At 35.9% G+C, this 21924-nt stretch overlaps 1 protein-coding gene across 2 annotated transcripts in view; it reads right to left on the bottom strand.

The window, feature by feature from the left end:
- Positions 1–20787, bottom strand: part of LOC129260967 (uncharacterized protein KIAA0825-like) — a 28807-nt gene extending 8020 nt beyond the window's left edge. Inside the window, exons 1-18 of one of the 2 annotated variants that reach the window (XM_064114288.1) lie at positions 20665–20787; positions 19630–19785; positions 17617–17836; positions 16603–16774; positions 15872–16036; positions 15162–15374; positions 14422–14815; positions 13953–14111; positions 11416–11597; positions 10371–10524; positions 8819–8862; positions 8066–8209; positions 4323–4468; positions 3402–3552; positions 2411–2601; positions 1291–1638; positions 708–798; positions 113–279 (exon numbers count right to left, since the gene is read on the bottom strand). In XM_064114288.1, coding sequence (XP_063970358.1) covers positions 113–279; positions 708–798; positions 1291–1638; positions 2411–2601; positions 3402–3552; positions 4323–4468; positions 8066–8209; positions 8819–8862; positions 10371–10524; positions 11416–11597; positions 13953–14111; positions 14422–14815; positions 15162–15374; positions 15872–16036; positions 16603–16774; positions 17617–17738 — 2843 coding nt within the window. In that variant the 5' untranslated portion in view covers positions 17739–17836; positions 19630–19785; positions 20665–20787. The remainder of the gene's footprint in view (positions 1–112; positions 280–707; positions 799–1290; positions 1639–2410; positions 2602–3401; positions 3553–4322; positions 4469–8065; positions 8210–8818; positions 8863–10370; positions 10525–11415; positions 11598–13952; positions 14112–14421; positions 14816–15161; positions 15375–15871; positions 16037–16602; positions 16775–17616; positions 17837–19629; positions 19786–20664) is intronic. The other variant, XM_064114289.1, reaches the window with a different exon arrangement.
- Positions 20788–21924: the final 1137 nt, after the last annotated feature.

The raw sequence follows: 21924 nt of genomic DNA, 5'->3' as shown, positions 1-21924 counted from the left end.
TATTGCATCTGTAAAGTCTGTGTTCGTTGCCTATCTTCTTTTACTAGAATTGTGCAGATACGCGTGTGCGCAGACAAGGGGGACTGCGCAGACTTGGGGGAACTTGCCATACTTTTCAATGACAGCCATAAGAACTGAGCCAAGAGTTGTAGGATGATCAGAACAGAGTACTAAGACATCAATAAGAGGCTGTAGGATAGAGGAGAGTTCATATCTCACTGAAGCACCAGTGTTTGACATCATTAGTGTAGCTAGCAGAGCATCTCGAGAGAGCAGAGTCTGAGATATACAAGAAAATAAGTATTTTATTAATGGTTTCGTAATAATTGATAATTCACATTAAACGGGGAAAACCATCTAGTATATATCTATTTTAATGAAAAGAAAGAGATAGAAATCAATAGGAAAATAATCCAGTGAAATAGATCACAAAATCTATGAAATCATTAAGTGTCACATGAATTTCTGTAATAATACTCAAATTGGCAATGTTGTTAGAAATAGGTAGGCCTTTTTAAACGACTCTTTGAATGTTTCCTCCTGAAATTTTTCAGGTTTTCTCCATTTTCTGTCAAGATCTGACTTTAAAAATTGTGTAGTTTAAGATAAATTTTTTATCATATATAGATATAGAATGAATATTTTTGAGAGAAAAACTACATGTAATACTTGTTGATTGTTAACACAAGATTAGACTATTAACATACCTGCAGAGTAAGAACATCACTAAGAGCTGGTTGGCTAGCAAGGAGTTTCAGCAAGATGAATGATGCAATCTTGTCGGGTAGGAAATTCCATCTTGAATATGAGAAAGGTCAGAAATGATTTTCAAAAATCTGAAAAGTGCCATCATCTCTATTTTTCCATCACATATTGCCTTTTCTTTTCTTTCTTACGAACACTTTGTCAATCTTCTAACAACTCACATCATCCATTATAAGAATCTCATCCTTATCTTGATTCTAATCATAATCCTTATTATGATCACCTAATGATAACTCAATTCCATTAACCTTTGTTTTGTGCACCCTCTCTTCTCATTTTATCTCTATAAAAGTTATAGAGATTAATGAAGAGACATGATAGCTCAATAGTATATTGATTCACGGTTAAAACAAAATCAATTTGCTTTTTGTATCTATCCATTAGTAAAGCGCTATCCTAACAACATCATTTGGACATGAATTTAATACATCGATCCCCTTGTTCCTTTCTCTAAGCATAGCAACATTTATCTATACTCTAGTGAGTTAAATCACAAAACACACACACGCAAAATTCAATTATTACCCTTGTTCTAGCTGCTCAAACAGGGCGGGTCTAATCCATGCAAGCCACACCCTCTGATCACAGTCCATTGACCCCGCCCCTTCCTTGTCCACCGCACTGCGATGTGTCACACTCTTTTTCTGATAACCCTTCTTGCAGATCTTATAGAGATCTGAGAGGGGCGAGGTCACCACGGCCAGGGCCCCTAGTAGGCAGGAGGCTGAATTGTGGATGTTGAGAAGGGATGAGTTGAGGGGGTAGTGAGGGGTGGATGAGAGTAGGGATTGGGGCGAGACCAGCTGTTGAGGGGTACTACAGGCAGACCATAGATGTGTGAGGGCTGTCAATAGAACCGATGTGATATCAGCCCTGCACATCAAAAATAAAGTAAAACAATATGGTAAGTTCATTTTGATATAGAATTATTCTTCCATTCAATAGGATTCAATAACATTGGGGAATAACATTGAAGTACAAATTGCAAAGTGCTACTTTTAGAATGCATCCATGGAGGTGTTTCGCCAAAATATTTCTTAAGTTATACATAACTTAAAAACAATTTTATATACTGGAAAATGGATACCAAACATGTTTATGAACTATATGTTACTGCATTAGCAAAGGTCAAAGAACATCTGACTTTTTTTGCAGATCAAGTTGAAACATGTATTTGCTGCAATTTAAATAAAATGATTAGAAATAAAGTGACCCCTTTGTATGTCGGCAAGGAGAAACTATGTGCTTACATTTTAATACTTTGTACATGTATTTCAGTTGTTAGTAAACTCAGGCGTAATATTACAAACAGCTTCATGCAACCTGCCTGGGCCTCATTGTATAAAACTTGAAATCAATTGTTAGTTACAATTTGTAACATTGCCATCAATTGCAATAATTAGCTAAATCAAAGTTTCTGTGGTAGCTGCAGTTTTTATAATTTTTACAATTTCATAGAATGGGACCAACAACTGTGGACCCTATAAATCAAAACATACACATACAGCTGCTTCACAATACAATCTTTGTTATTATTCTTGTAAATTCTTGTAAATTGGGATAACATTTGTAGAGGAAGAACTGGATAGTAGTAGCAAAATGCTTCTTTTGTATTTATAGAGTTGACCCAAACATGGGAACTCACCTAAATTGGCGAGTTCTCTTGTAAGAAGGCTTTCCTTTGTTGTATCGATATGAGAGTAGGGTGATAGATTCACTGAGGACCGAGACGAAGATCTGTTGTGATTGAGATGGAGGGCATACTGTGAACAGCTCATGCTGAAGACGCTGAAGGTAAAGATGCCACATCTGAACGGAATAGGAACATCGTTCATCCTACAAGAAAGGAGAAACCTTACTTCCAGATTAAAGCTCAAATCCAGGGGGGTGTTTCACAAAGATTTAAGTATGACTTAAGTCGCACTTAAATGCCGACGCGTACATGATTATGCAACGCGCGATCTTATTGATAGATACGCAGTAGTGCGCGTCCTCATGGCACGATCTGACCAATGCGGTCAAGCCTTTCATACCGTACGCAACTCGGCATTTAAGTGCGACTCTAAGTCATACTTAAATCTTTGTGAAACACCCCCCAGTTCTTGTAATAGCAATAATTGTTGATCAGGGCCACGTAACAAAAGGCTTAGGGATTGATTGTGGGGCCTGACTTCCATTTCATTTTTTTTTTGTAACATGTGCACACCAACATGTAGTTACCAATAATGCATATAGCATTTCTATTTATTTTAAAGCAGGATAAAAGAGCATTGTTGTGGATTAAATGTCTTGCTCACAGGCATAGGTGCCGCGGCCGAGGATCGAACCCCGGACTTTCCATGTATAGCCAGGTGCCTTAGATCACTCGGCCGCGGCACCTCCTCTATTTCATTGATTATTGTGCATGATCAAGCATAAAAACCAGCTCCATGTTCAGTCACTAAGCTTTCAGGTTATTTGCTGTATGGAGGCTAATCATTGATGATAGTTGATCATTAATAAGAGCTCACCTCAAAAATGCATGATTATTCCTCATTGATTTCTTCAAGTGATTTCACAAAAAATGCATATCATAGCCATGCATAACCATAAAGTTACATCAGATGAATTTGGATGCATCCGCTGTATTCTCTCACCTCAAAGAAAGGCCTCTGGTCAGCCCAGTTATGACTCTCGGCATCTTGTAAGATGACCGTCGAGACCACCATTACATGACTTGATATTATCTGCTGCTGCACTACCGTCTCTAGCTGACTCAGCTGCTTCTCAACACCACCAAAGAAACGTCTGAAATTAAACAAATTACTCATACCATGAATTACTAACTTATTCACCGATGAAATGGAAAGACCAACACAGTGGCTGTTACATGTAAGTCAGAGGTCTAATTCTCCAATAATATAAACACCATCGTGGCTATGCCTGCTTTATGTATCAGTTTGTTCCGATCGTCATTTGGTCCAACTTTCACTTAGTGTTATAGTAACTGGAGCTAACTGTCATTTACTCTAATGCACAGATGGTATAATTTTCATTTCATCTACTTACTTCTTGCACTTTGTCAAATAGAAATTTTGTTCATATCATGAACATCTTATAATTTAAACTATTGAGTGGTATTCAATCTCAGTGGATAATAGATGAAATGGGTACAGTCTAACTAGAAACTACACAAAATGGTAAATAGGCGACATATTTCAACCAACCCCCATATTGCAACCTCTCTCAAAATTAAACCATACTAAAAATTGTCAGAGCACCAAGGTGGTGTAGTGGTTTTACTGCTATACTCGCCCCTTTCGAACAGAGGCTCAAAGGTTAGAGTCATAATTATGGCATTTATGCCATTCAGCAAGAAATTCATCCGCACTCAACCCAGGTGAGTTGAATGGGTACCCAACAGGATGATGAATCAAGTGCAATAAGCGCTTGAATTAGCTCAAGTCCGAATAATAGCATGCAAGGAAGCAAATTATTTCTAGATGAATGGAATTATATAAATGTATATTAGTATGATTATTTTTCTGATGGTATAATAAACAAAAGATACAACATACTTGGCCTCCTCCTCCCCAAGGAGACGCTTGTAAGAAGTGAGCTCCTGCTGGAGCCATACCGATGAAGACAGGAGCACACACAGATCCCTGGTGTGACCTTGAATGGATCCACTTTCACTGGAGCTCTGGTTGAAGATCTCAAGTAACTGTTTAAAAAATAATGTGACATAGATTCAGAAGACTGACATCCTGACTTGAATATGAACAGACTACTTGACCATAATGTTCAATTTCAATTCCAATCTTCTTTCCACAACAACTGATCCCCCCCCCCCTCTCTCACACACACACACATACACACACTATATCCCCCCCCCCCCTTTCTCTCTCTCAATCTCTCTTTATGTAAACCACTCTTTTTCTCATCTGTCCTCCTCATTTTTTTGGGGGGGCTCCATTTTACATTTTTTGTCAAATTTCCGGGGCTCCATTTCTACCTTTCGGGGGCTACTTTTTGCATTTCGGGGGCTCTTTTTTAATGCTACTTTTTTGTATTTTGAGGAATACCTGTTCACTTATTAATGAATTATTACTTTTTGTTTAATATTGTATGATTTTTTAAGTTATTTTTTTCATGCTTAGAATCTTGGGTGTGTGTGTGTGACTGTGAGTTGGACTTGGATATAAATGAATTCAATATCTAATTTCTACTCCGTCTATTCCAGTACAATACCCTGTACTCGGCCATGTACATGTAATAAAGGCCCACAGATCTCCATAAAAATTGCATTTCTCTATGGGGGAGTCTAAATTTGGTGAGAATGTATTCATTAAGAACTTAAATATACATGACAATGCAGAAATCATCAAACTTTATTGGCAGTTTTGAATAATATACCTGAAATGTAAACTCTGTCTGAAACAGAAAATCACCATCATTGAGGCCTTTACAGAGCGAATTGTCCCCCAGAGCTCTGGCAGAGAGACAGAGCTCAGACTGGCTAGCTAATACAAGCACCAATGCGTGCGCCTGCCGCCGGCCTTGTAAAATAGATGGAGCTTTATTTGATGATTTATTGTCTGATATTAACCACATCCCGAGAAAAATAAAACAAATGATTTTTAAGTTATAATTAATAAATAAGGTAAGTTATTTTGGATGTTAAAAGGCCGTTTTGAAAAGCAAAGCCGAATGACAACTCACCAATGATAGGTTACTAGACTCTGGGATATATTTCCTGTCTAATTCGAATTATTTTATCACAGAATTGTGAAATCTGTAGGGGAAACATGTGCATTAGAAATTGCACATGGTGGTAGTCATAATGGACCCCTATTCATGCAACTGTTTCCCGACCGTCGCGTTGATTTTCTTTTCCATACCTCTTTACCATGTGTGTGGAAATACGTGGTACAGAAAAAAAGACGCAACTTCGGAATTTGAAACTGCGCTCCTCGCTATTTTCAAGGCTTATTCATGATTTTGAGTGTGGATTTGGGATGATTTTTAAATGGTAAGCAGAGCTCGAGCATATGGCGCTAGTGGGTCGTTGAGTTGTTATCACTCTGCAATAATTTCGGGGGCGACATTCAGATTTTATGTCGCCCCCGAAAGCATGATTTTGGGTGATTTCGAGGGTGACTTTAGGCATTTCCGGGGCGAATTCGCCCGCCGCCCCTGTGTATTTTTTTCACTGCCTCATTTGCCTTCCCTTTCTTCTTTTTGTAAATTCATTACCTGACACCTTTCTTTCCACATAGATACATACATGTATACCCCTCTACTTGTGTATAAAACCTTTAACCATTCAATTATATAAAAATGCCCTCATTGGTCGTTTCCTAATTATCTTATCCTCTTATACTCACTAACCTCTCATGTCTAATTACTAAATTGTTTCAAATATGTTCTGTCTGAACGCTCGAGAGGCTTCAGTGAAAAAAAAAATGTGACGGATGAACAGTCTACTAATCATCCATAGCCAATCATCACTGCCTATTAAGACCTGACCTTGGTTCATCAAAACCTCAATACCATAGTGTTGGCTAGATACTCATTGGAACATACAAAAATGCATTTATTCATAGCAATGCATAGTGCATTTAAAGCCACATTTGGCTCAGTCCTTACCAGGATCAGCTATTGTGACCTGAAACTAGATCTCCTACTTTCTTTATCAATAGTACAGTAACTGGAATGATTTCTCATAATGCTGTCTTCATTAAAATGCAGCAATACATGACCTTTACAGCAGCATATTTTGTTTTAGGCTAATCAGTGCTCTATGCTATTCTAGAAATACTCCATTAACCTTGTAAATTAATAAACAAGGACAAATTAATGATAGATTATGGGGCATGATACATGTAGAAGGCTATTAGATTATGGGGCATGATACATGTAGAAGGCTATTAGATTATGGGGCATGATACATGTAGAAGGCTATTAAAAATAACTGATATATTCATTATTAATGAGAATAATGTCCTATGTTAAAGAACCTTGATTGTTTGGATCAATTGAGGTAAGGTATAACCCATCATTAAGATTATTAGCATAAATGTAGAAAGATAAAATAAGCATTTTGAAAAAAAATATCATCAAATGCTGATGAGAAAAACAAATTTAATGCTTTACTGATCCATCATTTTAGCATAACAAAACCAATTGAAAACTTGAATAGACACCTACATGAACTCATTTATTTTCTGTGTTTTACATTGTGTATGAAAAGTCAGATTGTTATGATATTAAAACATTTATACATTTAATGAAAAAAACCCTCTTAAGTGTAAAATAGAATGACTTTGTTAAATATTTCACGCATTTAAGGAGTAAATGCAGGGAGCAAAAAAAAATAGTTATAAGTAATATCAACTAAAGAATTAAAAAGGGAAAATTGAGTGGAAGAATCCTTGGCTGTATCACTTTATGCCTATAACCACTAGTAGGAGAAGTAACAAAACTACAAATATAATTTGATTATTTTACATTGATTTGATGACGTTTCTGTGTTTGTACTTGTTTTATCTTACTCTGTTTACTTAAATCAATATGGTGTTGAGGGAAGTTGGTCTTTAATCTATAAACTACTGAGGCATGACATAGTTCTGTCATTAAAAAAAAAAAAAATTGCAATTTGTTTTAAAGCAAAAAATTATTGCAAGTGATTTAACAAAAAAATGGACAATAGTTAACAAGTTGATAAAATAATACACAAATATATATCAAGCTATAAATTGACATCAATGCCACATAAACCATAAATTCTACCAGGAAGGCAGGAACCGATAAAAGTTTGAAATACTTTTGAAGAACTGATTGTAATAATACTTAATGAAGTGGAATAACCACCTGATATTGAATGAAAAGGGGAAGTGTACGATTGAGCATGCATGGTTAGTTCTCAATGAAGCACATGAACAATTTCTGTATGACAAAATAATCCATCCAAAGAAAAAAAGTTTATGTGAGGCTCATTCAGATATGTCACAACAAATTCAATAGGACATCAGGCATAAAAACAATAACATTGCAGCAGTATTAAAGAGACCTTGTTCGGGTAACAATGTGATGAAAAACTGCCAACCAGTGAAATTCTGTCAAAAGTTAGCGCAAAATAATTTTGTTGAGTGCCATGGAGAAACTCTTGATGGCATTCGAAATGACTATCTCTTTTTTTTCCTTTGTATGTATCGCAAACTGACAAGCTTGCTGCTAGCCAATCAGATGCAATAATTTCAGCACCTCTTACAAGGAAAACTGATAAATCTCTTCATGAAACATTCACGAGGACACTAACCTTTGTAAGATGCTGGTAGACTTCCATGATTGATGAACTCATCAATTCTAATACACCAGCTCTAACTGGCTGAAGCACTTTATCTATTCCAAACATCACCAAAGACAACACAGAGCTGATGAAGTCTGTTGCTAAAGATGCGCTCTAAACGCAAAACAGATCGGATTATAGATTCATAAACTGAAACCTGTCTATAAAGAGTGCATTTCATATAATATGATTTTAAATGTGGAAAATCTTGTCCATGTACATTGGAATAAAAAAAAATCAGTTTAAATGGTATCATTGGTATTATTTTCAAGCACCGACTTTTACAAATAAAAAAAAACACATGCCAATAGATACTACATGTACAACTTAAAATGTTTATATTGGTCTCTTTTATTTTTACGTGTTACATGTACTATAGCTCATATGCATAAAATATTTTTATGTGAAGAAATCACCTTTGTTAAACAATGAAAGAGAATTGAAAGCAATGAGGCAGGGGCAATACAAACAAAAAGGTGTCCTCTTTTTTCTCAATTGAATAATATGGATACTATAGTGTTGCAAGACTCAAACCCTATCTTTTTTATGCTCTTATTGTTTCATTTAGTGTTTCTTTTTTAGGAGATGGTGGTCAGCCCCTGCCCCCCCCCCCCCCAAGAATACCAAACCAGTGATAAATGAAGTATGAGAAAAAGTATGAACATGGATAATAGAATAGCCTTGAGTAAAATAATTGGTCATTATGTTTCTTTCTTTTCTTACCTGACATATCAAATAAGGTTGAGATAAAAGACCTTTGGAAACATCTGAAAAAAATATGAACAGTAAATTTATAGGTGTTTGCCTTTTGAAATCAGGAGAGCAGTTCATCAACATCTTAATCTGACAAGATGTCAGACCTGACAACTTTCCATGATATTAGATTGGCTTAGAAACATTGTTAGTATGTAAACTGTCAGATTAAATGGCCCGACAAATTCTTACATGAAATGCTCCCCAGTATCTACTTGTGTTAATAACAAATGTTCATGAGTATATTAGATTTCAATTCAAGTAAACATTTATTTTCTTCCAATTGACATTCTTTTTCATATACAACTGTAGTCATATAAATCAATTATATTACAAAATTATAGTACAAATTATAAAGAATACGAATACAGTACTTCATATTTTGTGTAGAGACATTTTGAAATACTGAAATATTGAAAATTAAAATACCGAGAAATGTGATTAAATCCAGATTTTTTTTTTTTTAAATAAACTGAAAGGGAGAAACAAAGCTGCACAAGCACTAAGGCTAATATAATCCATTATTACTATGTTGAGTGGTGTATACTGAAATGACAGTGGATCATCTCATTCTGTTATACAACCTTCAAGTGACCTACAATCAAATTAACCTTCCTATTGTGACCTAGTCCCTTTATGCATGGTTTCTCAAATGAAAACTGCTATTGTCTTCATTATTTACAAAGTTGTCAACAAAACCAAATGAAGCATCACCATTTTTAGTTAGAACATTAAATATGGGCCATAATTATGGAGGTTTGGTCAAGTTTATTTGTTTTATAATACACTGACATAAATAAGCCATGGGTTCAAGCCCATAGTAATTAAACAAGTAGACAGCCCCCGGCAATCTCGTCTGCATTACCCAATTCAAAAAGCGGCAGTGTTGATTTGTGACTTTAAAGTATAAATCATTTTGCTATTTTTATATATCCGCTGAATATTTAACCAAATGGATTCTTGTAGTATCATGCAGTCAAAATTCATGCCTCCGTCATCACCAGACCAAGAATAAAAGACATATCTAACTCCTTAACTTTGCAAATAATGACCTCTTGACTTTGACCTTGTAATCCCAAAATCTACTTCTCATCCAAACTAACGCATGCATACAGAGCCAATCAGATGACACTAAAATAAGAGTCATGAAAAATACACCGTAATGTCACAGAAAGTGAATGACTATTGCTATTAATATTTTATGAAATGAATGGATTTAGGCTCTGATTTTGTTTAAGGTGAAAAGGTGAATTAAAACGGTGAAATTCTGACTTGATGAATATCTAACCATTTTTTCCCAACCTTATTTCATGTACATTATAGAGATGAATATAACAGGTGCTTGACCATGAAGCAAGCTATAAATACCTATGACTTGCTGTTGGGGACTTAGGCATTTCTTATCAAATGTGCCAATATTTTTGGGTGTTGTTGAATCCGCGGCTGCTCAGCAATTCGCGAAATTTACGAAAATAAAACCCTTGCAAAATTCAAACATATACAGCATATGTTAAAAACTTACCACATTCTACAGCCTGAACTTTCTTCTCCTTCTTCATCTTATCCTCTTCTTCTGAACAGCTAGCCTTCATCATATCTTCAGATATCTTAGTGATGCTTCTTATCACAAGGCTAGTCATATTCTCCACTACACTTGACCAGTTCCATTTACTTAGCTGTATTTATGAGAAAGGGGAAACACAATGAAAATCATCGGGCAGAATTCTAAACAATTTCTTGTCTTATTTGCCAAAATAAATAGTCCAGACAGTCCAAACTACTATTAGATTCTTACTTTCACTTTAATCATTCAACATGTTCAAAATTAAAACATGCCAAAGGACTTCGAAGTACATTTTTTTCTTCCCATTTCAATGTAAAATCAACTATCAGGAGATGTTCATAATTGCTAAATAAGTCTGAATCCATCATAGTTTGCCGAGGGTACAATAAATTAAAGGAGAATGAAACTCTTGGAGCAAGTTAGCTATTGTGAAAGCAGAAAAATCAAATAAGATCAACAAAAGTTTGAGTAAAATAGGACTAGCAATAGAAGAGTTATGAGCATTTGAATGTCGAGATCACTAATGCTATGGAGATCCTCACATTGGCAATGCGACCAAGATCTATGATGTCACAGATGAACAACTCTCCCCTTTTGGACACTGAAAATATACCCCAAAACATCTCTTTTTGCTCATTCTAATCATATGACAAACAATTCATCAATGATATTATGTTGTGACACCTCTGTTCTTGTCCTCTCATAAAGAGAACACCTCACCTTGTGATAGACTCTATAAAAGTGAGAATATAAGTGAAATAAGTACTAAAGTAATGAGGGAGTTGTACGTGTGTGACATCACAGATCTTGGTCGCATTGCCAATGGGAGGATCTACATGGCATTAGTGATCTCAATATTCAAATGCTCATAACTTTCTTATTATTCATTCAATCTTCCTCAAACTTTCAACAATATGTTTCTTTAATTTTTCTCTTTGATATGGATTCAGCTGGTTTCAAGGGTTTCATTCTCCTTTAAAAATAATAGGAAATTGTTCTTCACCTGATGTGAGGGACTTTCTACGACAGGGCTGGACCTTCTTCCTCCATAATCAGAGCAAACCATCCCAGGCATAACACCAAAAGGTGGCGGGATAGCCTCTGGTAGAACCCCTCGGCCAGTGTGCTCTGATGGCATCCTGGGATCTCTCATTGGTCCTCCATCACGATTGTGCTTCAATACACCTTTAGAAAAATAATTAAATTAACATCAATGTAGTGCCATACTGGTATTTTGGTGGTTGTGGTGATTTTTTTTTTACCTGATTGATAAGAAAGCATGAATACTTGTAAACAAGCAACCAGAGGACAGACCACTGAATGTTCTCTCCGAGGGAACTGGTAATTAGGATCAATGACTTACCAAAGGGCACTAGTACACCAAGTGGGAATCGAACCCGCGTCACCGAAACTGAAACCCCTGTTCTACTGCAATATAATTTGATTATATAATAATTGATTGATAATAATTCCCTGTGACATATTACTTATGAAGGAGAACAGGTTACAATTTCAAAGTTCATCAATATTTCCAAGGCTTCTAATAACCTCTGTGGTATCATTTCTCCTCTTGGGATGATTAAATCCTACTGGCTTTAACATTTATCACAAATGTTAAGATTATTCAGTATTATTTATTTACAAAGTTGAGTTCATTGCCAGATGAAAATGAAAGACTATCATAAAATACATTTTGTGATATATAATATATAAATAGGGAAAGTCTACAATTACTAGAAAGGTCATTTCACTTTTGTAAGGCTGACATTAGTGCTGCAAGTCATGTTCAGGTTCAGTTTGGTTCGGCAACTTTTTCTGAACTTTTGTTCTGTTTGGGGTTCGGCAATATATGCAAAATTAAATTATAAACATATAAAATAAAGAATCGCCACCCACGACCAGTTTGTTGCAACAAAGGTCATTTCTGCTTTCATTTTCAAATTAATTAAAAATACTAAAGAAAAAGTATTGAAAACAAGAGAATCAGGAAGGAACAGAATTTCAAAGAACAGAAATTTTTTCAGGATTATTTCATGTAGATATGTTTACGCTTGATTACAATGTCATTGCAAACGCAGCTTCTCCGATCGGAAAGTGTTGATCTGGAATGTAGAAACAGTAGACAAACAACCTCCACTCAACTGTTATAATAGTGGTAAAATCAATATTCCAAAGAATATGAAATGCTTTAGAAAGTCCTATATTTTCTGAAAACTGATTTAATCTGGTCAATCAATTACTCTAAATGATCTTAAATATAAGTAGATTCTTTGTTCTAAAAGATCAACGCTACATGACTTCAAACAAATTTCCAACACGAAAAGGAGTACATGGGACTGTACTGGGGTGAAATCACTTGATCTTCAGATCCAAGACGGAGCTGATAATTTATCATTTTATTTTCAGTTATTGACCAGATTAAATCACTCTTTAGAAAATATTGACCATGGAAAAAATCACAAGTGTTTTCAGACATATCGTCCAAGAGGCAATATTGACAAATTTGCCTTTGCCCAACGATCTGTCCCTGAATGGAATAAACTCCCTCTTCAAATAGTAAATGCAGTTTCGCTTGACAGCTTCCAAAAGCTCCTGCAAAATCACCTTGAAAATATCCCTCACTCATCCTCATAATGTGCATCCAAGTCTAACTTCATCTTCGAGATAGGCTGCAGAGTCCTTTGAAGATTACAGCAGATGATGATGATGATGATGAAAAACATTTCAAATTCGGAATATGAATTTACCAATATAATAGCAGCTGAGAGCTGGTTGTTTGGACTTCCTGTTTCAGCTTTCTATATCAACTATTTCCGGAACGCGATCAGGAAACATACGTCGATTTGCTTTGATTTTTTTTTTACATTTTCTGTTCATTAAAATTTTGTTTCTACCACCATTCCCTCATCTCTTATTTATTAATTTTTGTTAATATCAATATGGACATTTCAGAAGGTGAAATATATACTTAACCATTACTTTGTCAGTAACAAGGAAGGAATTTATGTCTTCTTTTTCTTTTGTTAAATACAAAACGATTATGACCAATTACAATCATGATCGATTACGGCAATACGTAATTTAACTGCACTTTTAAACCGAGTTTACCTTAAAATGTCCTCTCATTTTATGAAGAAAAAAATATATTCATGTTTATAAAAACTTCTGAAATTGATAACAATTCAATCAAAGACGAGATAAGATTTCATATTGGAGTCTATAAATATTTAGTGTGGAATTCTTATTGTGCACAATCGCTAACAAATAAAATGTTTTTTATTTCATACCTAAATATATGAAGTGTTATGCAATATCATTTGGTAAAAATAATGTGCCTAAATTTGATATACCAAACCACCGAGCCAGGCCTTTGTGTTTGGTTCAGTTTGGTCCGGTTCGGAAGTGCTAAGTTCGGCAAACTTCCGTTCGATTCGGCGGTTCAGCTACAGCACTAGCTGACATACCACTACAATTTATATTTTTGGATATTTTACCATTACAGGCTGTGAATATTGAGAAATAGAATCTAAGCTCACTGACCTCTGAGGTTTCCCTTGCCATGGATCTGTGGTTTAAAGAGAGGTGCTCCTTCCCATGTTGCATGCTGGGATAGCTGACATAGTCGTTGATTTAGGTCATGTAGAAGGGCTACAATCGTTATGTAATGCTTGATATCATCAAGGCTCATCAGCACGGAATCTATATGAGAAAAATATAGAGACACTGTACATGATATCTATGAAGTACAATACAGCATGTAAAAAAAAAACAGAAGTCAATTATTTTTGCCAGTGTAGACAAACGATTAAGAATATCTTATCTTGAATAATTATTTTTTTTTGTTTTCTTTATCATAACCTAGTGTTGCATTGAATTCTAACATCATTTATTGCCTAATCCCTCTAAAACCTCCCACAAGAAATAAAATGCATAGCTAGTTAGTGTAAAAGGGAATTTACTGCTATTAATTACAAATACTGTTTGAAGGTAAAGTAAGAAATGGTTCTACCATCAACAACGGATTTCTTCTTGGTTTGCTCTTTCCCATGTTCATGGCCTCCATTCAGCCAATCCCTAGCCCCAATGCTCTTTGTTGCACTGCCATTGGATGATGATGTTCCTTTGGCTCCTCCCCTCCTAATGCCTTCACAGGCTTCCTCCATCATAGATGCCACCTCTTCCTGAAGCGGTGATAAATAGATCTCCTGGACAGCCTGTAGGAAGTTCACCTCACCTTCAAAGACATCCGCAAGGTACAGGGCACACTCATCCTCCAACATGACATGGAAGTGAGGGGTCAGTTTCTGGAGTTTGTCCGCAATGGATGCTAGTGTCGCAGACTGTCTTGGCTCAGCAACATCTACGTTTGAAGTGCACAGATTCTCTCTCAAGAATGTTGCCACCTACATAGACCGGATGAGAACATGGAAAAAAATCAAGATAGATGAATTAACTGAAAAAAAATACCAAAAACAAAGCAGAATTGCTCCACACATACAAAAGAGAAATCCTCAATTAGTGATAAAGAGACAGCAATAAAACCACTTCTAGGTATCACATATCACTGAATTAGAGAGTAGTCCCTGAGTAAACCCACTCAGCAATTAAATTTATCTGTCATGTATTAAACTTACAAATAACAGATGATTAAAAATCAAATAAAATGGAATCCTATAAAACTCTGATTCAGAGTCTACCATAGCACCTATCAATGCTGCAGAATGCAGCAAAGGACTATGACCACATTACCTTATCTGATGCCAAGACATGGTAGCTACTCCAGACCTCCTTGATAGGGTACAGAATACAGAGACTCTGTAGAGATTCAATACGTTGGACCTGCTTGGCCTTTGAGAGCGGTCCAATCCATTCTCCTGGTTCGGATAACTTGATGGCATGCAGTCTGTCTAGAAAATAGCGCTTTAGGCGAGATCGGATCTCCTCCCACAGCGAGTCATTCTCCTAATCAAGAAAATGAGATGTGTAACATTTTTCCTGAGGAGAATTTTCAGTCATAATCACTTACATAGCACTGTCTATCTGCTTGCCTACCTTAGATCAAACTGAAGATTTTAACATTTAGTGCATTCAAGGTACTGATTCTGCCAGGTACCCATTCACCTCATCTGTGGTGAGGGCAGCACAATCACACAAGGTATCAACTACGACAGATCTCAAAACTGATCACTTTGGAATTCCATTTCCGGTACATTGACTTGAAAAAGACACATGTTTTAGAATAAAACCTATGAACTAATTTCAACCAACAACTTGGAATAGTTTTCCATTATGCACCGGTAATTGTTCACTCAATCATTTCCACAAACCCGAGAATTCATCATACTGTTGTTGACACAACTGTCATGTATTATGCACATACTATGCCCATTTCTACAAACTTGTCAAGGAGGTGAGAACCCATGACAATTCAAGATAGACCCTGGAAAGTTGACAAATACCTGTTCAAGCGAATCACCAATGGTGTTGATAGACACTGCAGAAGCAGCTACATAGGATGGTTTAGGTGCACGGATAGGGAGACCAAGACCTTCGTGTGACGCTAAGCCAAGTAGCTGTTCAAAGATGATTGCCTCAGAGTTGGGATGGTTTACTGCATGTTGAAGCTGAAAAGACAACAAGTAGGTTACGCATTTAGCGAGTAGCTGAAAATGATTCTAGGATCTACAAGACTGCAACCAACAGATAATCATCATTTATAGAAAAAATGTTTGGGAACAGAGGAAAATATTGTGTTTTATGACAGGTGGCTATTTGTCTTACTTTGAGGGGGGTGCATTTCATGGAAGAAATAGTCAAGAGATATAATGTTATAAGCTATTGAAACCCTTGCTTGTGATTAGCTCAGAGCAAATTTGTCAGTCAACATCACTCACAAAATGCTTCATGAAATGCTCCCCTGATCCTGCCAATGACACTTTGTATTGAACCAAGTAGCAATTAACAAGGGCACTTTCAAGTTTACCATTTGCTTGTGTTTTTACATAAGGTGGTGAATCATCCTTTGTCCCTATGCATCTTATGCCTGATATACATGTACCTGTCCTTAATAATATTGCATTGAGATCCCCAGATCCCCTTACTCGATTCAATTCTTTAATTAGACAAGTGAATTCCTGAGAGAATAAACCAACTCATCTCAAAAGATATCCAACCAACATGGCATACTCACAATTGCCTTAAGAAGCTTGTTGACATCTTCTGTATCTGGTGTGAGGCAGGCACATTCTTCAAGGACTGGTGTTTGAATCAAACTGTCCATAGCATCCTTGATATTGGTATAATTATTATCAAGTGAAAGGCTGTTTGTTGCTTGCACCAACTTCTGCAGAGTCTCTTCAATCCTGAAACAGATGCAAATTGTTTCAAAGAGATTATCAAATGATCAGCTTAGCCTTATATACTCCAATCTATTCATGACAGAATAGCATGAATCCTATAGGGTATCACCAACATTCGGTGTTACCCTTCCTTATTTCAAGTGGTAATAATAGAATTATTTTTCTTTCAAAAATCATTCTAAGCGATAAACTTACATAAGTTTGCAACCAAATGGAAGCAGTTTTGAATTTCATAAGATCTATGGCTAAATTAATATGCTATCATAGAAATAAAGGGTCATGTTTTTTAAAAGCTTTACTGCGGTCAGGAAGACAACAACTACTTCAGATCATCTACCATGATAACCTCAGTTCAGTTAAACTGCTACAGGGTGTACAGATTTTCTTCAAAAATAAAAATTTCATTATAGTGATTATGTAGTGATGGATAGTCAATCAGCTACAATTTAAGAACCTTATTTTCCTTCTTTTATCCTCCCATTTTCTTGCCCCCCCCCCCTTTCTAATTCATAGTTTGTTTAATATCTTCTATAATGTGAGCTTCAAATATATAGGAAGAGTTCTGCACTGGTTACAAAGTGGAACGCTGGCTACGATTGTAAAACCTATAAATCCATCAATTTCGTGTACATCTAAAGTCTAGTTAAAAAACCCTACTCATAGGCCTACGTTTGAGATCATTCCATAAAAGAAAGTTTTAATCTCCAAATCCATGTTACGTGTAACATGAGTTGTCAACTTTGACAACTTAGACAAAACATGCCATTGGGGGTCTGGTATTATGCGGATGTGTCCATTTACTACAGAGTTATGTAGTATATAGATGATATGAAATGAAATCTTACTTCTTATCATTTTGCTTGAGTTGTTCATCAATATCTGTTATGACCATCTCCAGGTTGTCCATGCTTGGCATACCAAACTGGAACATTGCCGTCAGTGAGGGCAACACACACTGCTGAGACATAATGAATCCAATCCCTAAAAACTTCTATTCCAGTGTTTGATGATGTGTACGATGTATCTGATCACCTCATGTTGTAAATGAAGCCCAATTAGCTGACACTGATAAAATCATAAACGAGAGAAGAGTGTCAGTAGATATTTTTGCGAATGGATAGAAAAACAGCCATCAGGATATTCTTGATTTTAAAGTATTGTGTAAAGGTCACAGGAAATTTTCACAGACTTTACATCCACGAAATGGCCATCTATTATCCATGTTACCCTGAAATTGTTTTGATTTAGTCACCACGAAAATGAGGAATAAATTTATTTATTTCTCTCAAAGATCGATTTCAGTTTATGCCTAGAAACATTGTCTGCATATGGGACTTGAATGCCATTTTCTGAAGATGCTTTAATAATCAGAAGGTCATTCTCATTCCATTCAAATTTCAAGTCAATTCAATTGATTTATTTTCCACTTTCACTGATAAACTGCCTGCTGCATCTCGGTCATAGTAGTCCATACTAGATTTTAAAAAACTAGCACATCAATGCTGTGGAGCTCATCCGGCATTTGGCAACAAAATTTAACACAATTTATAATTTCAGCCCAGTTGACACTGTAGTGAATTATATTCGTGACATAAATTGAGGAAACAGAAATGAAATTGATGAAGAAATGACATAGATGCATTTTATGTGATTTATGAATAAATTTTGTATTTAACTAAGCACAAATAATTCTCTAGTCAAAATTTCTAAATTCTGTGTAGAACCTTGGTGAACCCAGGGGTGTGAGTGGTCACAAATAAAAAGATCTGAAAATAGCTGAAGAGCGTTTAAAAAGTCTGAAATAGAAAGAGCTCCCATACTTTTTGTAGAGGAAGGCCAAAAATAAGCTGAAATTAAGCTAAAAATCAGAACAAAAAAATCTGAAATCAGATAAAAATCTGAACTCTCACACGTGTGTGAACCTAATGTAGCTCTCAGATGGAACAAAAAATCAACATCAGTCAACAAATAAATATTTTTTGTGAGTATTGAAAATATGCATAAATTAATAATGAGTTTCAAAATTCTGCGTTGATATTTTGTATCCCCACCTAGAGCTATCATATAAAGCAAAAAAAATTGAAATTGATCAACAAATGAAGGAGAAAAACATTTTTTGTGATTTACACATGTATAAATAAATTTTGCATAAATTAGCATAAATAATTTTCTAGTCAAAATTTCAAAATTCTTTGTGGAAATTTGGTGACCCTCATGTAGCTCTACCAGATGGATGAAAAAACTAGAAATTTGACGTGTCAAAAGGACAGAGATGCCCCCGCTTAACGTGATCAGAAATTATTCAATATGATTGAACTTAATATAGTGCAGAAACCAATGTGCATATATAATGAACAAATTTAGACCTTTGTGCTAAAGACCCGCCCTTTCCATAATAATCTCTGACAGAAGATATGACAGTCAGGTCATTAGACGTGGATAATCCCTCACTTCATTGTGTCATATGGAAATGTGGTCTTGCTGTAAAATGCCTACAAGTATCATTGTGAGAAAGTCATGACATGATCTGTGCGATTGACCAATCAGCAGTCTCCGAATCGCTGTGTGGAAATGGTCTATCAGTTGTACAAAGTTTACACTGTATGGACAATTTGCCACTGTGTGCGCGAGGGTCGGAGCTTGAGGGTCGGAGCTCCGACCCTTGCTCCACCCTCACGCATGCGATGTTTTGAAATCAGCAGTGATTTATACATGTGAGGAATTCGATGTTGGCTCTAATTTTGAGGCGAACCGGAGGTTGGATATGGAGTGAAATTAGGATGAAAAGTAAGAAATTAAGCTTCTTATTCTTAAGCTTGTTTCCGTGTAGGATTTTTACAATATGCATTTATGCCCACCTTTGTCACTTGGAGTATCAAAGCGAGTTCACGGGCTTGATGTGCTGGTAGGTGGAGCGTAGTGTAGCGGTAGTGAAGTGGAGTGGAGCCTGCACGAACATCACTTGAGGTACAAAAATCCCTGATTTTGTATCACAGATGACAATTACTTGACTTCTGGGAATTGGAATTTGAAAATTCAAACAGTTTTGTGAATCGTAGATATTGAGCCTCATACTGACATACATCATACATTAACCCAGGGAGCTCCCGCACAGACTGGAACCTCAAAAAATGAAAAGTTCTCTCCTTCTACCCCCGTCTCGATCGGCCATTTTTGTTATGAATTGTAACAAAATGGCCGATCGAGACTGGGGTAGAAGGAGAGAACTTTTCGGTTTTTTTTTAGGTTCCAGTTTGTGCCCAGATGTCAGGAAACTGCCACTCGTTAGACCTTCATCCATATAATCGTGGTAAGTGCATAATTTCTGTTTTCACAATTCATTTGGAGAAATATTTAGACCATAAATCACCCTAATCCCGTGAGTATGGTAAAATACACGGTAAGCCCCTGGGCTCCCGCCCGCTGCACGGGTGGGAGCTCCCTGGGTTAATCATACATGAGCAATTATACGTGCTGGAAAAGCCTTTCCTAATAATATAATAATTTTCATCAAGTTGAACTGAACTTGAGTGCATAAAGTTAAACTGTCAAATTTGATTGAGTTATAAAAAAATAAGTTGAAATCTCTCATCTTGAAAACTCATGTGGAATATTAATGAAATATAAGTTAAACCTTCACTTCAATTTCAGGAACTCAGATGACCCCCCCCCCCCCCCCCCTTAACACTCAGTGCACAAATTGTGTTCATTTCATTTTCATAAAATAAACACTGCACTCGGCTCTCAACACAAATTGAAGCGTATGGGACCGAGAAACTCGTTCCGTTACACCGGATCGCCAAATGCCAATTGTTTTTAATTTATAAAAAATATCATAACTCACAGTGAGAAAATGCTGGATTTAAGCCTTACTATTATAACAATAAACTCACCAAATTACTAAGATGGGGTTTTACCACTATTTAAGACCTTAATTAAGTGTGAGATGACAACTGTTTTTCCGTAGGAGTAACTAGCTACCTGGTCCTGGCTGTCGTATCGGTATGACGTCATCTAGCAGCGCAGCTATAAAAGCTATATATATATAGCTAGCTCAGCGCAGCCTAGCCCACCCTGCCTAGTTCCGTAGGCGTAGTAAAAAAAAATACTAGAAAAAAAATTATAAAAAAAAAACATTGGTGAAGGTTTGAGAAAAATCCATCAAAGATTGAGAAAATTCAAGTTTTTATATGTGACGTCATAAACAAGTAGTTGCCCGGCCTGCCCCATATTTGTTATAAAATGCATAAATTTCTTTTTATCCATGACCATGTTCTCCAGACTGGATCGAGGAACTCAAGAAGCATGACGAAAATGTTTTTCTTTCAGAAACTGGTGTGAAATGATTGTTTGTTGATGTACTTCATTAATATACAATAAAATCTATTCACAACTCTTTGAGAAAATTGCATTTTATTGAATTTACATTCACGATTCGTGGAAAGCTGCTCACATAATGATGTCAGAAATAAAAATAATAATCAACTTCTTATAATTTTTATTAATCTTTGATGGATTGGGCTTTTCCTCAATTCTTTACCAATATCTTTCTTCTGCTATTTTTACAAAAGACCCTTTGTCAGGGTAAACTTGGCGGGTCTCTCTGAGTTTATTAGAACAATTCTCTATCTTTGAAATTATAACGGAACAATGGGCAGAATTTTTTATCTAGGTTAATTCCAGGGTTCAACGGGTTCGATTTTGCAACGTATATAAGAATCTTTTGCAACTCTCCATTTTGATTTTCCATTTTTCACTTTTTTTTTTAAATCTTCAAGAAGAAAAAACAATATATGCACATTTTCTCCGGCAAGAGAAGAAAGAGGACAAAATAGAATTAGAATTATATAAAATCAACAAATATAAGGAAATGTCAATGGAAACGAAGTAAGTGACCATCGGATCAATTGATTTGGAACCCTTTGGAATGGGAAGAAAAATTATTGTGTCCGAGGAAAACAAAATTACAGGCGGTGCACGCCATCTGAGTGGTATAGATGTAAGGGCCTGATTCGCCTGAAGTTACAGCCTATATAGAGGGGCCATGCAGGGCCGTTTATAGAGGGGGGTATGGGGTTTGACAAATACCCCCCCCCCCCCAAAAAAAAAAAAAATAATAATAATAATAATAATAATAATAATAATAATAATAA

This window comes from Lytechinus pictus, unplaced genomic scaffold (genome assembly GCF_037042905.1).
Source record: "Lytechinus pictus isolate F3 Inbred unplaced genomic scaffold, Lp3.0 scaffold_19, whole genome shotgun sequence".
Classification (NCBI taxonomy): domain Eukaryota; kingdom Metazoa; phylum Echinodermata; class Echinoidea; order Temnopleuroida; family Toxopneustidae; genus Lytechinus; species Lytechinus pictus.
Note: the sequence above shows the minus strand (reverse complement) of the source record. Positions and strands in the feature narration are given on the sequence as shown.